Source organism: Hipposideros armiger, unplaced genomic scaffold (genome assembly GCF_001890085.2).
Source record: "Hipposideros armiger isolate ML-2016 unplaced genomic scaffold, ASM189008v1 scaffold_662, whole genome shotgun sequence".
In the NCBI taxonomy this organism is placed as follows: domain Eukaryota; kingdom Metazoa; phylum Chordata; class Mammalia; order Chiroptera; family Hipposideridae; genus Hipposideros; species Hipposideros armiger.
In genome coordinates, this window is record NW_017732012.1 from 702,853 (window position 1) to 724,488 (window position 21,636).

The 21,636-nt window shown below is 38.7% G+C and overlaps 1 protein-coding gene across 1 annotated transcript; it reads right to left on the minus strand.

The window, feature by feature from the left end:
* Window positions 1-4,022: 4,022 nt before the first annotated feature.
* On the minus strand, window positions 4,023-13,509 carry AICDA (activation induced cytidine deaminase). The gene is made up of 5 exons (XM_019626172.1): window positions 13,423-13,509; window positions 8,601-8,748; window positions 6,362-6,632; window positions 5,977-6,092; window positions 4,023-5,546 (listed from the first exon to the last, which is right to left on the minus strand). Exons 1-5 carry the CDS (start codon window positions 13,428-13,430, stop codon window positions 5,493-5,495), a joined length of 597 nt encoding a protein of 198 aa, XP_019481717.1. The 5' UTR covers window positions 13,431-13,509; the 3' UTR covers window positions 4,023-5,492.
* Between the last annotated feature and the right edge of the window lie 8,127 nt (window positions 13,510-21,636).

Sequence of the window (21,636 nt, forward strand, 5' to 3'; positions counted from 1 at the left end):
TCCTTAGCCCCGGCTTTGATTACTCTTCTAATCAGTTCCTGAATCCTAGACTAAAGATTGCCCCTAGACTGAATCACAGAATATCTCTCACCCACCCCTGCTTTAGATAACTACTTAAAGCCTGTGACTTTCCAGCATTCCCCAAGCTATTCCAGACTTAACTCTGGAATAATCCCATCCCAGAAACTAAATAGGTTTTAACATTTCCCCAGGCCAGTATACTTGTTGATTGTAAATATTTAAAAAACTCAGCTAAAAAAACAAAACAAAAACAAAACTAATAAATATTAAAAAAACTAATGTTCTTTCTAAACCCGTAGCCACCTTACACCAATAGCTTTGAGTTCTGCTCTTTAAGAAATGTATTAATTAAAATCTATTTCTACTCATTTAGGGGTCTTGGGGATACAGAGGGTACCCCAGCAAGATTGCCAGTCCCAACCAAAGAAGCCAACACGGTCTTCCAGGTGGAGCTTGAGACCCCTTCCTCTCAACTGAGATCAGATAGGGTGAGAGTTCCATGAACCCCCCAATAGGCAGGGACAGCTCTATACCCCTGCCCAGCAGGAAGCAGATACAGAAGAAAAGACCTCCTGTCCCTCAACTTCCCATACAGATTTTATGGGGATCACATCTCTCAAGGGAAAAACAAGGCAGGCAGTTAGAGGCAGGCATTGGGTCTCTGTATTCCTGCATGTCCCTCCCACAGAATGCACCTCCCCAAAGACCTCCCTCTCCACCCAAAACTTCCCTTTTCTTCTAATAAACTCCTTTCCTAAAGAGATGAGATCAATCAGGTGGTCCTACACCCAGAGAGGAACAGCCCATTTTAGAGGAAGAAGGGATAAAAACTCCAAGTCTTAGACAATCAACGCCTTTTGAGCATTTTGAGCCTTGCTTGGGAGTGTGCTTTTTCTTCTCTAATAATGGCCCTTGGGCCATTCTCTACTTTTTCTCTACTGCTTGGGCCCGCTTCTGCTTCTTTGAAATGTATTTTTACTTCTAATAAGCTCCTTTTCTGCAACTTTACCTCTCTGGTCCGTGTCTCCATTCTTTGGTTCCACAAGACCATGACCCCGGCACAAGAAATATCCTACATCAAAAGGAGCACCCATGATAGATTGTATGCAAGTTAAGATATTATGGAACAGAAACTCTGAGTGAGCAGAGGGAGTTCACTAATAAGGGAGGTGAACAGAGGGAACCCTTAGGGAGAAAAGGAGACACTAAGACAGAGGCAATGTGGTCCCGGAAAAAAGAAACAGAAAAATGTAGCCAGTCACTAGAACCATCTGTAACTTAATAAAACCATCTTACTTTTCCAGTTACTGTCTATATATGGACATAAAATATATCCCTTTTTTTTTTTTTGAGTAAATTGAGCTGGTCTGTTATCTGCAACTAAATGAACCACGCTAAGACAATTACAGACTTGAGAGTCAGCTGTACTGAAGTTGAAATCCACCTTGGGGTTACACTGTAATGACTGGGTGAGGTAAAGTATGTAAAGCAACTCGCACGTGACAAGCATACAGGCTGCACTCAAAAATGTTAACTCTCTGTGATACGTGTTTTCTGCCTCAACTTTGCTAGGCCCCAGTTATTCAATCAAAAGGCCAATCTAGGTGTTTCTCTGGGGTATCTTGTAGTTCTATCTAAAGTTCAATTGACTAAGTATTCTACATAATGTGGGTGGGTCTGATGCAATTAGTGTAAAGGATTTAAGAACAGAACTGAGGCTGTTTTCCACAAAGAAGTTCCAACTGAGGACTCCTGGCTGCAGAGTTCCAGCCTGCTCTTCCTGAGGGCCATCACGGCAGGTTTGGGGCTGGCTTTGCTAGCTTCTGCAATCAAGTAAGCCAACTCCTTAATCTGTATCTCTTACTAGTTTTTCTTTCACTGGTTGAATGCTGACCAAGAGACTCCCTTTCTTGCAGATGGCCCACCCCACAAAGTGTTTCATATATCATTGGTAGCTGCAGGAAAGTTTTTAGACAAAGACCCATGCCATTCCCCTTGCTAGACTGGTTTTATTGAAATTTTCTCAACTCTTTAAAGCTTTGGAGTAGTCTATATGTTAGTAAGTAAACACTGGAGAATGTAAAATAATGAATTCCTGTTGCCTTCTAAGTTTTAAATGGTATTTTCTTTAATTATTAAAATTTACAAGTTACACTTTTTTACAGAAGTATATGTGTATGAAGGTAGAAATGAAAGTTGCTCTTTTCTCCACCTTCTTCCTCCTATCCAATTTTTCTCTCTGGAGATAACCACTGCTAATAATTTGGATTTTGTCTCTTCAGCCCTTTTGCTAAGCATATATGTATATGAATGTTTATGCTTTAAAAAGGTCTAGCTATAGATACATACACATATACACATTAAAGCTTAAATGAGATCAAGCTATGCAAAGTTTTAAAACAATATTTTCACTTAGCAATATGCTTTGGGTATTTTTCTAAGTCTCCCTGTATATACATATATGTACTTTTACATCGTTTCTTCTTAAGTTGTGGCATACTCATTACTAAGTGTGATTGTTCTATAATATGTTTACTGTTCCACTGTTGACTTTCAGTTGCTCCCTCCTATAATATAGGAATGAATATCTTTGTATATGTAACCTTGGGTACATATATAAGAGATATTTCTTTAGATTAGATTCCTAGATGTGGAATTGCTGGGTTAAAGATTATATGTACAGTCACAATGTTTTGCAACCATCACCACCATTAGATTCTAGACCGTTTTTATCATCCTCAAAAGAAACGCCATGTCCATTAAGTAATTACTCCGTTCCCTTCTCTCTATAGCCCCTGACAACCACTAATCATTCTGTCTCTATGGATTTACTTATTTTGGACATTTCATATAAATGGAGTCATACAGTATGTGGCATTTTTTTCTGGCTTCTTTCACTTAGCACAGTGTTTTCAAGGTTTATTGATGTTGTAGTACGTATCAGTACTTCATTCCTTTTTATGACTAAATAAAATATTGTATAGATATTACCACCTTTGTTTATCCATTCGTCAGTTGATGGACATTTGGGTATTTCCATTTTTTTTTGGCTATTATGAATAATACTGCTATGAATATTCATATTCATGTATAAGTTTTTGTTTGAACATATATTTTTAATTCTCTTGAATATATACCTAAGAATAAAATTGCTGGGTCATACAGTAATTCTATTTTTAACTTTTGAGGAACTACAAAATTGTTTTTCATAGTGACTACAATTTTACATTTCTTCAAGCCAATATGTGAAGTTTCCAAATTCTCCACATTCTCACCAACAATTGTTATTATTGACTTTTTTGTTTGTTGTTTATGGGCATCTTAGTAGGTTTGAGAGGTATTTCATTGTGGTTTTGATTTGCATTTCCCTAATGGCTAAGGATGTTGAGCATGTTTTTAAATGCGTATTAGCCATCTGTAAATCTTCCTTGGAGAAATGTCTATTCAAGTCTTTTGGCCATTCTTAAATTAGGAGTTCTTTATATATACTGGGTATTACACACTTACCAGCTGTATTGTTTGTAAATATTTTTTCCCATTCTGTAAGTTGCCTCTTCACTACTATTCTTTCATGTACAAAAGTTTTCGAAATCTAATTTCTCTATTCTTTTTTCTTTTGTTGCTTGTGCTTTTGGTGTCATTTAAAAGACTATCATATCCAAGTTCATGAAGACTTCCACCTATATTTCCTTCTAAGATTTTTATAGTTTTAGATCTCACACTTAGATATTTCACAAATTTTAAGTTAATTTTTGTATATGGTATGTGGTAGAGGCCCAGATTCATTCTTTTGCATGTGGATATCCACTTGTCCCAGAATCAGTTGTTGAAAAGACTGTGGTCTTTCTCCCATTGAATGGTCCTGGCACACTTGTCAGAAATTGGTTGAACATAGATGAAAGGGCAAATTTCTGGACCCTGAAGTTTATTCCATCATACTGACTTTTTAAATTTAACTTTTTACAAATCAGTTTTAGAATTATTTTATTCAGCATCCTATCTCCAAAACTTCCAAAATTATTTATCATTTATTCAGTTGATTGAAATGAGCCAGAATCAAAATTCCTGTAAGAAAAATTTACTAAAAATCAAGAGAATGGTTTCATTGCAATATTATGACAATGTTAGACTATGTTACAATTATGTACTTTATTAGAATCATTTCTAAAGGTATAAATTTGAGACATTAAGGAATCCATTTTAATATATCTGAAAATGATATTATAACAAGAATATTAGATACTATATAGCATAATATAAAATATGAATGAGTACACAAAATAAGGATTTTTAATATTTAACTCACAAATTTATGTACAATAAGATTAAAGCAATATAATTGTGCATTCAACTTTCCCTGTGGATCTGCTTATCTGTATTGCAAGGGTTGCTGGGTTACAATTGCACAGTGATATGGTTATTCTGAATATTTTTCTCACAAAGATAATTGTTAGAGACAAATAGGAACTCTCCGCCATGTTGGCTCACTATATTTTGCTGGATAAAATATTATTTCCTTGCATTGTTCTGTCATCCTTCACTCCCAAATATTATTCTCTTCTGTTACACTCTCTTATACAGTGAACATTTTTTGAGAGAAGCATCATGTACATACAAAAAGTGGAAAACTCTGACCTGGTGGACACTGCTGAGGTTAAAAGACCCACAGCAAAGATTTTTCTCTTCTCAATACACAAGCCACTTCCTTCCAAGCACTCATTAATTACCACATGTAAAGTTTTGGTGTGGATTCTAAACTATGGACTACTTTAAAAGGATGTGTATTTCCAGATTTGTTACCGGGAACATCAACTCATTTTGGGTGTCATCTTCACAGTCCTCATATTCTTTATTATAAAGTAGCCTGAAGGTGACCATGCATATTCTATACTAAGAAAAAAATGCTCTTAGGTACAAATATAAATACATGCCTCAGATAATTAAAACATAGCACATGCTGGGATAGTAATGCTTTGAAGAGATGGCTTGGGGTTACAATTACCCAGATTCTCTCATTAGGAGTTTCCATAGAGCATGACATGATCGAAGTTGGTTCACTTGAAAGTGAACCCCAAAGGGAAAAGGAAAAATTTATCTCTGATGCCATCGGAAACTCAGTATGAGTCAAATAATAAAGGATACAGATCGTGAAAACACATGATCCTCCCCACACCTTGCTTTTAAGGATTTACCTTCTCCTTTCTCCCTGGTCCCAGACCCTGCAGTTCTGTCGTTTCCCAGTAGGGGACGTTGTTGCATTAAAAACCGCACCAGTTCAGCGTTCCCCTCGCGGGCCTGTGTTCCTTCTCTATTTTTAAGACATATTATTTTTTAAAAGTCACATATATGAATATTATTTCGCTAAGCTCTATGAAATTGAGAGCTGAAGAAAAACCAATTCTTGAAGGATTGTTCTTTTACCCACTATTTCAGAGATATTTCATTGTAAGTGACATTCTTGGAGGTTGGTATCAAAGTCCCAAAGTACGAAATGCGTCTCGTAAGTCATCAACCTCATATAGGGGCTGTAGAGAAAGAGAGAAATAAATTGAGTGGATGACTTTGTAACATTTTGAAAGAAAGTAAGTTGGGAAGGCAGAGGAAGAGATGAAGGAATTCTACCAGGAGGGGAGTGAATCCTGAGGAAAGTCTAACTAACAGATCGAAGACATGTGGGGGATGGGGAGTGGGGAGGCAGGGGCAAAGGATCTTAGCATCTTAGCAGAGGGGACTGAATTGTGAAACAACAGAATAAACTCAATTGTAGGAGAAACGACAACAAAAAATACAAATAGAAAGTAAGGTTTTCGTCAGAGGAAAAAGAGTGATAAATACACAAACACATACACATATATGAAAATGTAAGGAATATAAGAAAAGGAAATGTAAGTAAGTCCAGGAAGAGATGACTTTGGAGAGAGAAAGAAAATAAGCAAAGGGGAGACCCTTCCTTACCAAAAGGATGCGTCGAAGCTGTCTGGATAGACGAACTGAGTTTTCGTGCAGCCCCTCCCAGGCTTTGAAAGTTCGTTCACGGTTTTCCACAAAAGTATTCCAGCAATAAAAATAATCTGTATAAAAGGAGGGGAGGGAGTAGAAGATAGCTTAGATTCCAAATCAAGAGGAAAGAAAGAAATCCCTGGCCCCTTTTAAATTCTCATTTCCCCCAAGGCCATGTGTCCAACCCCATTACTTCTTTTCCTCCAATTCTAGTTGATAATTTTGGGCTGAACCCTCATACACTTCTCCCCCTTGGATTTCTTTGACTCCTATTCTGGATTGCAACCCCGAATGAGAGCTGCTGCCCTGAGCGGGCAGCGCAGAAAGGTTCCCTTTGCACCTTTGAAGGTCATGATGGCGATTTGGACCCCGGCGCGGTGTAGCCGCCGCAGTCCCTCGGGCTCAGCCTTGAAGTCCTCACAGAAGTAGAGGCGTGCGGTGAAGATCCTCAGACTGAGATTGGGGTTCCCTCTCAGAAAGTCAGCCACGTGCCGGGCACAGTCGTAGCAGGGACTCCAAGAGGTGAACCAGGTGACGCGGTAGCACCGGCCAGGGTCCAGGTCCCAGTCGGAGATGTAGCGAAGGAAGAGCAACTCCACGTGACAACCTGACTGTGGAGACAGCGCCGGACTCAGCAGATGTTTACTGACCTGTGTTGCGGTGCTGGTAGCTTTGCAGTCATTAACTCATTAACCCTCCCACAGTGATCTTTTTCAGGGCATCTGCAGTTTTTGTCCTGAAGTTTCTGAAAGGTTAACCAACTGCGGGAAAGCACAGTGCTGAGGCAAAAAACCCTTTGAACCCTTGGCCCTGAAGAGTGGAGAAAGGCTATGGATATCCTGCGGAATGGGGAGGATCAAATGAGTTGCATTTGGATGAAGTAGCATCACATTATCTCAGTAGGGATTGAATTTGTGTTAGTGAAGTTACTTTTTTGCATCTTTGAGGGGAAGGAAAAGGGCTTGGAAGCTCCTGGCGATGTAACATTGTAGAACTACACCACTAGGGGGAGGTAGAAAAATTGATGGTTGGGTGGGCTGGAAAATATAGATTCTTGTGAAGCCTACAGGTCACTGTTGTACAAGAAGCAGTAGGCGCTGCTATGGACTGAGAACAATTAAATGTGTTTGCTCATTGTATGATCCCTGTGCTTGTAATAATAATCGCAATCGTGATATATATAATATATATTGCAATTCCATTTAGGATTGCAGAGAAGCCGTGAGTCCCAGAATTTGAAGGCCTAAGTTCCATTTCCTGGCATATCACCCCTCATGTGACTTAAACAAGCTACCCAATTCTCCATCTTCTAATCTCATCAGTAAAATAGGCTGGTATTGTCCTCATCGCATGAGAGGGAAGTAAAAGGTTGGTAACAACAAAGCCTTCTACAGTTAGAATGTGCCATATCACCAAATAGTAAAGAGATTAGGATGTAAAATAATTACAGTGAGATAATTTCCATAATATGAAGGAAGGCAAAGAAAACTGAATAATAAAATAAGCACTAAACTAGGATCCATAGAATGTCATTCCACCCATGGGTTCTTCAAGACCAGATGTCACTCACTGCATGTTATGAGAGAGGAACTTTCCATTAGCAGACACTTACATCAACTCATCTGGATTTTGGTAAAGAAGTTTCTTGGAAATGATTTTCTCTGATCTAGTTGCGAGAGATTGATTGACCATATTTTGCCACATATAATGCGCACTTTCTTGCCCAAATTTGTGAGGGAAAAATAAGGATGAACACTATATACACTATACATGTATATATATGTATATATACATATATACCCATGTATATAGATGTACTAATTCTGCATCTATATAAATGTTTTAATTTTTTATTTATGCTTATGAGTTAAAAGTGCAATAATAAATAAGTAAATAAACAAATGCTAAAATTTCTTTATAATACAAAAAACAAGTACCTAAATATAAACAATTACAAATTTGAATTAAAAAATTAAAAGGAGAGTTTTTTTTCCCAGGAAGTTTGGGCCAAAAATGTGGGTGCATTATACACGGGAGCATATTATACATGGCAAAATACAGTAATTAATCAACCAATTGAGGCTTCCCTGAGTTTTTTGGATCTCACCATGCTGTATGTGAGCAGGAGGGAATAGAAACCACTTGGAAAACAGCACGTTTCTTAAAATTTTCTTCCTCAATTTTCAAACGTTCTAGAGACATAACTTATTTTTCACATTTAAAATTGAGCTTGAATGAGTTGATAATATTCTCCCCAAATCAAAAGACTTTGATTTCTTAATTTTAAAGGCAATTCAGATGCTGGGAAAAGGGAGGAAAGTTTGGAGGGCAGTTATTCTTGGCATTGAAGCCAAGTGTGGCATTAATGTGCCCAGCATGATGGGAAGGACATTAAATGCCATCCTTTAGGGCACACCTATAATGATTGCTTGGACATGTGTAATATTTTTAAAAATTTGAGAAATCTAGTGGGGATAAATGCAAAACAGGCTGAAAGTAGTACCATCAGCAGGTAGGTGGCTCTAACAGTGCCCACAGGTTAGCTTTTAATTGCCTGGGAAGCAAATATTAACCGATACCTTATTTCGAAGATAACCAAAGTCCAGCGAAAAGGAGGTAGCACTGTCTCGCCGCTTGACCACGTAGCACAAGTAGGTCTCATGGCGACCCCTAGCCCAGCGGACATTTTTGAAATGGTAAAGAAACTTTCTCCTGTTCATCAGGAGGCTGTGGGTGAAAGGAGGGAGAAAAATGCAGGAGTACAGATCATTCTCTGGTCACTCCTGGCTTTCCTTCAGTTGTTTTTAAATCTATAATTACTTGGGCCAAACCTGAGAAGATATTCTTGCTTCCTTTGCTGGAAGCCTGAGACCTACTGAGCTTGGAATCCATTATAAACCCTTTTCATGCTTATTTTTAAAACCAATTGAGAGATTGCAAGAACCCCAAAGCCATACGTGCTCACAGGACACTCTCCTCCCATAGCTATCTTCTAGATGCTGATAACTTGGAGTGTCAAACTTGTTCCTCAGTCCCATAATTATATTTTTCAGGTTTCCCCAGCAATCTCTACCTAAATACCCAATGTGTACTTCAAACTCAATATGGTCAGAACATTATTCCTAAACTGCCCTCTGTCCCGAGACCATCCTGCCTGTCCTCCTGACTTTTCCATCTCAGGTAACGAGGCCAGAAGTGTGGGATCATCTTTCATTCTTCTTCACTCATATTTAATTAGTACTCTAAATTTATTGACTGAACCCTCCAAATATCTCTTTAATTTGTACCTGCTCTATCCTGTTCTCTGTTTCATTTCAAGCTATACTACAGTGATCCCCCCCAAACCCAGATGTGACCATGTCTTTCCCATGCTGAAAAACCCCTAACGATTTTGTTCTGCCTAGAGGATAAACTCCAAATTCTTTTTCTTTTTTTAAAGATTTTTATTGGGGAATTGGGGGGATGGGAACAGCGCTGGGGAATTGGGGGAAGGGGAACAGAGAAGTTGCTGTCGGTTTTTTTGTTCTTCAGTCTAGTTGTGGAGGACGTTGCTTCACTGGCCCAAGTTGGCACCATCATTGCGCTCTTCTTGGGAGAGGCAGATCAGTCGCCGGCTTCTGGACGGCTCCAAATTCTTTATTGTGGTATTTAGGCCAGTTTTTACATTTGGACATCAATCTACATTTCTAGCCTCCTTTCCTGGTACTTTCCCCCTTTGTCCATCACTTAGGCCCACTCTGCAGCAGCCCCCTGACTCTAGCCCTTTCCTTTTTCTTTGTAGGCATCTTGCTGACAGCACTTCCTCTAAGGACTTCCCTACCTTTTCCCACTGGGCAAAAACTACACATCTTTCAAAGCCTAACCAGTTTCAACTCTTTTAGGAAGGCCTTTCCCACCACCACGATCCCAAAAGTACCAGGCAAAAATCGAAATAACAGCAACCAAAAACCCTCCTATAGTTTCCCATTGTTCTCTAGCTCATCCATATCAAAACCTTTCTCCTTTGTTATCAATTGATTGCTAATATCTCTGTCTCTCCAGTTAGACTTTCTGTGTCTTGAGGCAGAAAGTGTCACTTTATGAGTAATGCATTTTTTTAAAAGTATAAGAGCAATACTTGACTGTCGTCAAATACTATGAAAAAGTACAAAGTTATAAAATTTAAAATATTAAAGAAATTAAAAATTTGGAGCATCAGTCAGTGTCTAATAATTAGACATAGTATCTAATGACAATTACTGTTAACATTATGCTTTTTCCTTCTAGTCTTTCTATAAGCATATATTTACCTGATTTTGATTAGATGGATCTCATATAATTTTGTATTCTGCTCTTTTAACTTGGCAGTGTAATTTAAATATTATGGTATCTTCACATGCAGGGAGTGGTCTACTTGCTCTGTGTTTCTTAGTTCCTGGCACAGTGTCTTGTATAGCATAAATACTACATGGAATTGAATTTGTGGAAATACTCTCTGCTAACTCAAGTTTCTTTGCTGTTGTGAACATAACATAAGCTACACCTTGTAGTTGGTCCCAAAGCACTAATAGTGTCTGTGGTTTTTGTCCCTAGTCAGTCATTTCCAGAAATGTATTTACCCAACTAGTGGGAATAATGTTGCCACCTAATGGCAGTGGACAGAAGTGCAAAGAATTTGTAAAAAAAAAACACCGAGTCAAGGATTTGAATACGGTTTGCTGGCAAGAGAATTGAAACTTTTTTCACTTTTTTTTTTTTTACATTGAGGTGTAATTTACATATTTCAGCCATTTAAAATGTACAGTTCTATGAGTACTGGCATATGTAAACACCCAAAAGTGCTACTGCAATCAGGATACAGAACACTGCCAGGGCACCCCTCCCCCAAAGCTTTCACCTTTTCAGTCAGTTCTTCCCTTCCCCCACCCCCAGGCAACCATTAATCTGCTTTCTGTAACTGTAAATTACTTCTCATTTCCCAGAATTTCACATAAATCATACATTATCTCTTCCTTTGTGTCTGATTTCTTTCACTTAGCGTAATGACTTTGAGATGTATTCATGATGTTGCTTGTATCAGTGGTTTGTCCTTATTACTGCACAGTGGTATTCCATTGCGTGGGTATAGCACATTCTGTTTATTCATTCACTTGTTGATGGACATGTGGGTTATTTCCACTGTGAGGCAATTGTGAATAAAGTTTCTGTAAACATTTATGTGCCAATCTTTGTGTGGACATATGTTGAGAATTGATATTTTGATATTGTGATACATGTGGTAGACCCTGGCTTTAAAAGTTAAGTACCCAGATGTCCACCTTATTAAGAAGATAAGCAAGGACAAGAGCTTTTTATAGCTGTCTCAATTTAAATGTCTTGTTTCACACACATGAAGTTATTGGAATACACTTTCAAGCCTAAGGCAGAGAACTAGATTGATCACCAGTTAACATATTATGTATGTCAGACAATATAAAAATGAGCCAACTGTATTATTTTCAAATTAAAAATGCATATTTGGCAGGAATCTGAAATGGATGCTAACAAAGGTCTAATAATAGCTGGCTTTATTTAAAAATAATAGTAATTTCCTATGGTAATCACCATAGTACTACCACCATTACTTTTACTATTGTTACATACTTAGCATATAATGGCCCATAGCATACATAAGTTGAATATATAATAAGTGCTTAATAAATACTGAAGAGAAAGAAAAAAAAATCTCTCTTTGGGGCCCAGTCAGTTTTAAACAGATTTAGCATCATCTCATACCAATAAATCCCCTTTACATTTAACCTACCCTTCTGGGCTATATGGATGAGAAAGGGTGGGGCGGGGGTAACCATATCACACACTGTAAGTGGTGTGGTGCATCTTATTACCATGAGGAAGAAAATATGTTCAGAAAGTTGTAGAAAATGACATGATATATATAGGTAAAGGAATTCAGATGGACTTTTACTTCCTACTCCACATGAAAATACAATAGTTCCTTACTGTTTCTGTCAAAAGTTACTAGTCACAGTGAAGTGAATTGCATGACTGTGACTTGTTAGTTAACTGTCTCAATCCATCACTTCTAGAAGAAGCCTGCTGCCAGCACCTTGTTCTTCTTTTGGTTTTTCTACTGGGTACAAAGGACTTTGCAGAAGTGGTTTTCAGGCCCACAGGTTGACAGCTGTCTAGACAGCTGTGCTCCCTGAGGCAGAACACTAGTTGCATCCCCAGCAATGCAAACCAGAGACAAATGGGTTAAAAATAATGGTGACAAAGTCAACCTCTTCTGCCGGGCGCCATCACTAATGAGTTCTGCAGGTATTATTTTCCTTAATGATAATTATATATTTCCCTTTTCCTCCTATTGAATTGCATCTTTCCTCCTTTTTTCATTTGACTTTCTCTGAATTTCAACTACTGGTTTTACCATTGTTTTACATTTCATTATACAAGTATCTCCACTGAGCCCTTTACCTCTGACTTATACTTTAGATTAATTTTCAAAATCTCATTGAAAAGGGGCAGACATTTGACATTTTTGCCCTTCAGAACATTTTCTAAAGAACACTTGCTCTACCATTAAAAATCTTAACTCTGTAAGTGTAAATTGTATGTAAAAGAATGAAATTGAGATAAAGTATATGGATCAGGTATCATTCTCATAAATTTGTAGTAATCATAAAAGTAGGAATAAAATAAGTTCTGTGATAGTAACTTAACTTGACATAAACTGCATATGAAGGCATTGTGAAAATCTTACAAAATACACATTTAAGAAGTAAGTCCAGTCATGTCTAAAGAAATTGAAAGACTGGGTAAATAGTAAAAATACCATCAAGTGCCTAACAATTGGATCTATAACATTAAATAACTTGCTTGACTAAATTTTTCTTCTTATAATGGACACAGTTATAGTGACGTTCAAGCAATTGATTTTGAATATTGGCATTTAATGAAGTAATTTCCTTGCTACATAACTAAATTACTCAGCAATATCTTCCTAGGTAAGTTTATCTTCATGTGGTTTTTATGGTTGAGTATTTATAAAATAATTATTACAGTCATCTGCTGTTTTTAGTATAGTATTGATATTTCCTTTTCATGATTTGAGTCTAAACATTTGCTGTGTTAATATTATTGCCACAAACTAGATCTAACTGCAGTACAAATCTCAGGACAAGTCAATACACAGTACACAAATGTTCTTTTAAATATGGAAGAGAGAGAGAAAGAGAGAACTAGGTAGGCTAGTAAGATCTGCACAGAAGATGAGACAGATCCAGAGAAATAAATGTGCACCTTGACCAAACAGATCTTGTGAATAAGACAGTTATAGAAGAGAAAAGGATAGGTAAGCTATTCCTTAAATTTGCTCTGAGAGAAAAGCCATTGCAGCCACCCATGAGGGGACTGCCTCTTTACCTGTCCATAGTGGAATCCAGGGTGTCTTTCGTGGCTCTTGAAAGTATGAGGCCAAGGAAAGGCTTGTCTCAAGCCCTGCTGCTTCACTGACTGATGGTGCATTGGCCCCACACATTCAAATTTGAGCTTACTCTTTTGGGCTCCTCCCCCCACAACATCACCACCACCAGGTACCCCAATGGCCTTCCTCCTGTTTGGGTCCAGTGAAGATGGGTGGGGTTGTCATAGGCAGAGTCACATGCATAAAATGATTGAGAGCCCTCTGCTTAATGTACAGGCTCCTTGAGGGCTGCTTCTCTGAAAATCTAGACCATACTCCAAGGTAACAAAGATCAGAGACTATAGCAGCAGACACTTTGCAAACTGTAATCGTGGTAACAAATAATATCTTTAATTTTAGCGTAATGATATTATAGTAATGTTCGTTTCAATAGTATCTTGTGTTTACAGAGCTAAAAGCATCTAATCCCTCGTTTAATTAAACAGTATCTCTGAATCTCAATAGAGACCAGCACCAAAGCAGGAATTTTGCCTCCCAAACCACTGATTCTTTTTTCTTTTTGATTATGTTACAAGAATTGCCAGAAGACTAGGTGATTACACCAAAGAGTAATTTTTGCATAAACCACCTCTTCCACAAAAGCCATGTATTAATTTGAAGTCAGAAGCAGCAGCATCTCAAACAATTAAAAAATTTTTCATCAGACAAAATCAGCATCTAAATGACTGCATTGAATTGGAAAGTAAGTTGGGCTTTTAAAGAAGAGGCTTTAAGGTTCTGCCCTCATACAGTGCAGTCTTTTAAAGATTTTCATTCTCTCTCCTGTGTCACTCCTTAGGCTTTCTATTGATTCATTCAATAGAAACTTAATACCTGCTACATGATAGAAACCGTTCCAGGCACTGAGTATACAATGGTGAGCAGAGCAGCTAGAGTCCCTGCTCTCTACCGACCTTAAGACATTAAACACCATCTATACATTAATGATTCCCAAATCGATAGTTTTGAATTCAAGGCAAATGTGTCCAACTTCTGCTTCAGCGTCTCCATTTGGATGTTTGATGGGCATCTTAAACATGCCTAAAACTGAGCACCTGTTCTCTCTCCCAGCACATAACCCGCCCCTCTTGTCTTCCCTACCCCAATGACAGTGTTACCCTTCCCGTTGCACAGGCCAACCTGGCAGTTTTCCTTGATTGCTCTCTTCCTTTTAAATCCCATGCCCACTCCATTAGCAAATCCTGTGAACTCTGCTTACAAAGTAAACCCAGGAAATGGACCACTTTCACCACCTCCACATCCAAGCAGCTTGCATGATGGCATTTAGCCTCCCACCTGGTCTTCCTGCTTCCACCCTTCTTCAATTACAGTCTATTCTCCACACAGCAATTAGAGTAATCCTTTCAGAAACATTTTAGATCATGTCAAAACTCTCTGTGACTTAGTTTTATCCAACATCCTTACAATGAATGGCTCACGGACCCCATACCATCTGCTCCGGCTTTACTGGTCTGACTTCATCACCTCACTTTCAACCCTCTTCCTTACGCAAAGAACGCATGCTCCTGCCCCTGCTTTAAACTTGCTGGGTCCTCTGCCTAGAATGTTCTTTCCCTATATAGAGTTATGGCTTGATCCCTTAATTTTTTATGTCTCTACTGAAATACTTTCTTGTAGTTGAGGCTTTTCCTAGTGACTATATTGAAAATCTCAACTATATCTCACCATCCAAACACGTTCCCCTTTCCCTAATTTATATTTGTCTTTAGAACTTATTACTTATAATACACTGTTTATTGTCTATGTTCTTCACTGAGTCTTAGGTCCATGATGGGAGGGATTTTTACCTGATTTTTTTCCCCCACAGTGATATACAATGTTGGCATGTTGGCATGTAGCAGACCCTGAAAAATGTTGAATGAATCATTAAGGATCTCATGGAACTTATAGTCAAGTGGGAAAGACACATCAATCAAGTAACTGAATATGTAAATACATAATTAAAACTGATGTTTGCTGGGAAAGAAAAAAGTACACATCACTTAACAAGAGACCTGACTTGCCTCTAGGGGTCAGTGAAGGGGCTACTGGTTGGGAGATGGTAATAAACAACCTCTTACCTCTCTTCTCAGTCTCAGATTCTTTGATGACTGGGTTGTGGAAGAAAGAGGATTCGCTGCTTCTTCTCAGCATTCCATGTCCCAAGTAGAAACTTTCTAATTGCACCCTTTATTAAACCATAGAAGTTTAGAGTTCCTTATTTGCCCTACCCCTTCTCTCCTCACCCCATCAATCCAAGGACATTAAGGGAAATTTCTAAAGTGGGTTTATCCAAGTAACAGCTAAGAGTTTTGAGTGTTTATTATGGTTAGGCATTGTGCTGATCACTTCAAATACAAAGTAAGCATATTTAGGAAAGCTGGTTGTGGGGGCAAAGCCTCTTGTATACTACTGAGTTGTGCTCATGGTCACTGATTCTATGAATTGCATATTCCTCTTAGCTCCACTGTGATTCCCCAGACAAGGATGTTATGATGCTATCTCAACTCTCAAGGGTTCTGTAGGAAGGAGTGGATTTAATGTGGGCAAGCCTCACTTTCCTTTACCAGGAGATCTCTCACTTTACTCCAATACAACCACAACAAATTGTAAAGATACAGCAGATTTTTACTGAGGCGTTAGAGGAAACAAAAGGAATTAATGCATGTGAGAGAAGTCATATAAATGAATAGGTAACTTACGGCTTTTTTTATAGTTTAAGAGAAAATTTCCCCCAAATGAAACTTTACAGGGGCCCTGCTCATGACCACACCCCATTCTTAAACTTGCTCTCCTGTCCTCAAGTCTACTTTGTCATAAAGCCTGTTCTCCCAACTTCCACAGGGGATCTCTACCTTTTATTCTCATTGATTATTCTCACCCAACGACCTATGCTTCCTCTCTAGACATTAATTTCTCCAAGTCTTTTTTTTTTAATTTTATGGGGGAATTGGGGGAGGAGAACAGCCAAGTAGTTGTCCTTCAATTTTTGTCGTGAGGGTGCAGCAAGCTCAGCTCTAAGTCCAGTTGCGCCGCTCAGCTCAAGGTGCTGTGTTCAATTAGTTGCGGGTGGGCGTAGCTACCATCCCATTCAGGAGTCAAACCAGCAGCCTCATTGTTAAGAGTGCGCGCTCTAGCCACTGAACCATCTGGGTGGCAGCTCAGCTCAAGGTGCCGAGTTCAGTCTTTAGTTGCGGTGGGCATAGCCCACCACACAAACCGGCAACCTTGCTGTTAGGAGCACGTGCTCTCATGCCACCTGTTGGCGGCTCAGCAGCAGCTCAGCTCGGGGCACAGTGTCACTGGCCCATGTGGGAATCGAATCAGCCACCCTGTTGTTGCTCAGAGCTCGCACTCTTGGGCAAGCTCTTAACCAACCGAGCCACTTGGCCAGCCCATCAGTCTTAATTATTATTTCTGAAAAAAAGTCTGCAGGTTACCAGAAAGACAATAGATAATAGTCACCTTTGGCATTCAATTCTTAGAACAGATGATGAGGGAAGGAGGGAAGGAGACTCCAAATTCCACTGCAGAAGCCACAGTGGGGTATAGACATGTGAAATCTGATCCTTTTAAGTTATCTCTGGCCTTTTCCATATTCCAACTTGTCCAGAGAATAACACACACACACACACACACACACACACACACGCGTGCTCACACACACACACACACACACATGCACAAACACACATACCACAAATCTGGCTGAACCTATGAAGCTATTGCTTTAAAAGGTACAATAACTTCTCAAATAAGGGCCCTCCTTTCTGCACAGCCTTTCAGGAGAGATTCCATTCTTCTAGTCACAAATGTGTTATCTACCAGGCAGCCAATAGCTGGAAAGTAGAAAAGCTGAAACTGAGATTTGAATCCAAGTCAGTCTTCCATCAAAGCACATGCAACACTGTCATGCTGCTAAAATCAACTCTACAGATTTTAATTGGGTGGGCCATGTCAGGTTAGAAATCTTCATCAGAGCTACAGAAGGATTTTTCTCTCTATATTACTGTGTAATTTTGAATTGGGTTTGGTTGGGTATGGCAAACAAACTCAATAAATGACTTAATGCAAGATATAACTTCACATACAAAATTTAGACAGTTGAAACAAGGACTTGGAGCAATTTGTTTTGTCAAGAGTATTTGTTGGCCACATTTTTAGCCAGAATGTTTTTCTCATCTCTCAGTTCAATGATGGGACAGGAGCCTCAGCCAAAGAAAAATGAAATGCTGCATATTGGGAAACATACAAGACCAGGCCGTATGAGAAAGAATATAGAAAGTGGCTATTGAGTCAATTCCTCCAAATTGGTTTCTGAAGCAGAATTATCTGTGGGTATTTATCCCATTTTATGAAGTAGAGTTGATAAGGTATTGGGACTATCTAATAAACACAACACAAAACACTCAGTGTACATTCTTGTAATATACCTCTTTCTGTTTTGAAAATTTTACTTTTCAGTGTACAGATTATATAAAGATTATGTCCAGCATATATGTTTTAAATATTCAGTATTTGAAAATGAAGGTGCTAGAGAAAAAAAATATTGTGTTTTGATGTTCTGTCCCTTTGGAGGCAATCAAAACATACTTTTAAAAGTAATTTGAACATCTTTTAAACCTGAATTTCATTCATTTAATATTTATTGAAGGTCTATAATGAGAAAACATAAGGCTGTACTTTAAAGGGGAACAATGAGGTACATTATAGTTTTTCAAGGAATTTATAATTTTGTTAAGCTTTAAAAATGACAATATAAAAGAATTAAGTGTTAATGAAAGACAAATCTGAAAATTACAGCATCATAGCGTGTGGAAGTTGAGGAAAGTTTGTGTCCATTAGCCCTATGCTTCTCCAAATAGGGTAAACATGTCTGGAGATGAGCCTAAGTCTGAGTGCATAGCAATATATCAGGGAGTAAGTCAAAACCATGCTATCCTATGTCATGCTATCCTAGAACGTAAAAGTTTCCCAATGATTATGAGAAAACAGTATTTTTTATTTAAAAAATTATTTAGAGCAGGGGTGGCAAGTTAGCTCAGTTTGTTAGAGCGCAGGCTCATAACACCGAGGTTGCCGGTTCAATCCCCACATGGGCCACTAAGCTGCGCCCTTCACAACTAGATTGAAACTACTACTTGACTTGGAACTGATGGGTCCTGGAAAAACACAGCGTTCCCCAATTAAAAAATAAAAATTATTTAAAGCAGACTAATATGCACATTAGTTTTCCTTACATGCATTGCATTCCTCCCAGTATCTTTCCCCATGCTTATGTAAAAAGTGAAAGGCCTCACAACAGGGAAGATCTCAACAATTTTTTTTTTCTTTAAGATTTTTTTTTTTTAATGGGGCATTGGGGGGATGGGAACAGTGCTGGGGAATTGGGGGAAGGGGAACAGACAAGTTGCTGTCGTTTTGTTCTTCAGTCTAGTTGTGGAGGACATTGCTTCACTGGCCCAAGTTGGCTCCGTCATTGCGCTCTTCCCAGGTGAGGCAGATCAGTCGCTGGCTGCTGGCTACACATGGTAGCTCATGGCAACCCACTGCCACAGGGGCTGCAGCCTACGCCGTTGCCGGCGACTCACAGCAGCCCAGCTCCAAGTTGAGCTGTTGTTCAGCATCTTAGCTGTGGAGGGCAGAGTCACTGGCCCCCATGTGGGATCTGAACCAGGGCCCCGCTGCTCAGAGCTGGCGTCCCAAGCCAGCTCTTAACCAACACGCCACTTGGCCGGCCCCAGCATTTCTTATTTTACAGTTTAACAAGGAAAAAAATTGGAAAACAATGATTCTCTATAGGAAGCACGAGTCCTTGCTAAAGTATCACATACAATTGCCTTTCCTACCCTTTTGTATAACACCGGTAGCAGGACATGTGTCCACACTTAGTGCCATGAGTTCAGAGGAAGAAGAGAATCACCATAAATGACAGAAGTCAATGCTTCATGATAGACGTAGTGTTTTTTGAGATCTTGATGAATGGATATAATTTTAAGAAATAAAGAGTATAGAGCAGAGAATCCCTGGAGGATAGTTTTTGAAGACAGAGAGACTTGAGGCCTAGATTTGGCCTCTTCACTGAACTAACGGCATGACATTGGGAAAGAATTCTTTCCTCATGAAGTCATTCTGAGGATCTCCTTAGCTACTATATATGAATGTGGAAACATGGCATCTGGAATATGTGGAATACACTTGATAAGATTTCTTATCCTTTTTCCAGGTGACAGGAACAACAGGAGCAAGGGCAGCACTGTGGGGATGTGATGTGCTCGTTACGTTTTAGCAACCATGAGTAGCTGAGTCCGGTTTGAGTGATGGCTCATAACAAAACAATGACGACAGATAAAATTGAGATGTTACTCATACTTCATACAAGCTTGTGAAGGAAAACTTTCTAACAAAATTGAGAGTTAAATAACTTGCATAATGGCTGTAAAAAAAAACCCACAAAAACTACAGCACTTATTAAAGAGGTATGATTTGTCCAGCATAAGAAAAATAACTATTTCTCAGAAAATTATATTTTCTATTCACCTTTCTTCTTCTACAAGAAGGAAATGTACATCTCTTATAATTATAATACAATAGCATTTTTCATTCCTGGGGATTTGAAGTTAGTGAGATTAAGAAAAACAACTTTGTGGGGTTTCGTTCAGCTATTTTTAAAAGTTATTTTTCTTACTAACTACTTCTCCCCATACTAACTTCTCTTGAAAAACCCCAGGACAACCTGGTTAGTTTATTTTTAACAAAAACAGCGTGACTTGGAAATTGTGCCTCTGGTGGCTGAGTTAAGTGTTGGACATCTGGACTTCACCACTGCTAATCATCATGAGAGCAAGGTGAGGTTTCATTATGGCCAGTACGTGCGTCCAGCAGGCCCCTTGGGAATCCTCCAGAGTACACATTCCTGTGGCTGAGTCAAGATGCTCAGACAGGACTCCCCAGGCCACTATTTTTGGACACCAGGTAGATTGTTCAATATGATACTTTGTTGTTTTTGAAAGAGCCCCAAAAAGGGGTCTGTGTGGGTGAAAGTGTGGTTTTTGGAGTGCTTCAACTTCTGCATTCCCCAAATTTTGTTTTTCTCAGTTTGCTGCCAGCCAGCCATATTACTGAATTTCTCTGGGGCATGAAGAAGTTGAAGGACAGGCCTTTAAACATATACTGGAATTACTCAACTTCTGCTGTGCAGCTGCCCAGGACTTATCGAGGTTGAGAGAGCACCTAAGCAAGCATTCATCAAAAGCTTATGGCTGGACAAAAGGCTAAAAAAAAAGAGAGTTATTTTTTGATGGGAAAATTAACTAAAGAAGCTTCATTGATCATGCACATATAAGATATGGTGGAGGGTAGTGGGAAAAGTTTGTAATCAAGCACAGAAAGACTTCTGGCTGCACCATTTCCTAGCAAAGTGTCTTTGAGTGTGTTGCCTAGTCTCCTATGTTTTATTTTTCTTCCATGTGTAAAATGTGAACACATAATGACAGCTAAACTTTACTGTGCACTTACTTTATGCCGCGTTCTGTGCTAAGCATATTGCATATATTATTTCACTGAAGTCCAAGAGGCAGGGGTTATAATCCTAATTTTCAGACATGAACACTGAGGCTCAAAGAGTTGAAATATCTTGCAGGAATGTTAAAAGTAATATAAACAAGTGACTCAGTCCATTGTATAGTGTATGGAAGATAGCCTATTAAGAACAACTGTTTTCATAAAATATTATCTTATAATAGCTGATACATTTAGAAGACCAGACATGTCAAAAATAGAAATTGTGATAAACAATGGCTTATTTGTTTTCATGGTTCAAAGTTTTTTGATTAGTAATGTTAAGTGAGTAGTTTTGAGATTCTCATACTATATTCCTATCTAAATAGCCCCTAACAGTCATTGGAATCTGATCACTCCCTGCTCTAGGAAGTCCTGGCATCATATTGGCAAATTCTTCCTCCTGGGTTCTCTATTTTTAGGGTCTGCTAATCATTGCCTTTTGTCTACTGCTAATTAAATCACAGCCCCTCTTGATTTCATTATTCAGTATTCTTTTTTTTTTTTTAAAGATTTTTATTGGGGAATTGGGGGGATGGGAACAGTGCTGGGGGATTGGGGAAGGGGAACAGACAAGTTGCTGTCGTTTTGTTCTTCAATCTAGTTGTGGAGGA

Excerpts from the sequence above, each read along its gene's own strand:
- AICDA (XM_019626172.1), bottom strand. Across the intron at positions 6,633-8,600 it reads TTGGTTATCTTCGAAATAAG|TCAGGTTGTCACGTGGAGTT; the intron begins GTATCGGTTAAT and ends CTGTCTCCACAG. Across the intron at positions 6,093-6,361 it reads CGCCATCATGACCTTCAAAG|ATTATTTTTATTGCTGGAAT; the intron begins GTGCAAAGGGAA and ends CCTTTTATACAG.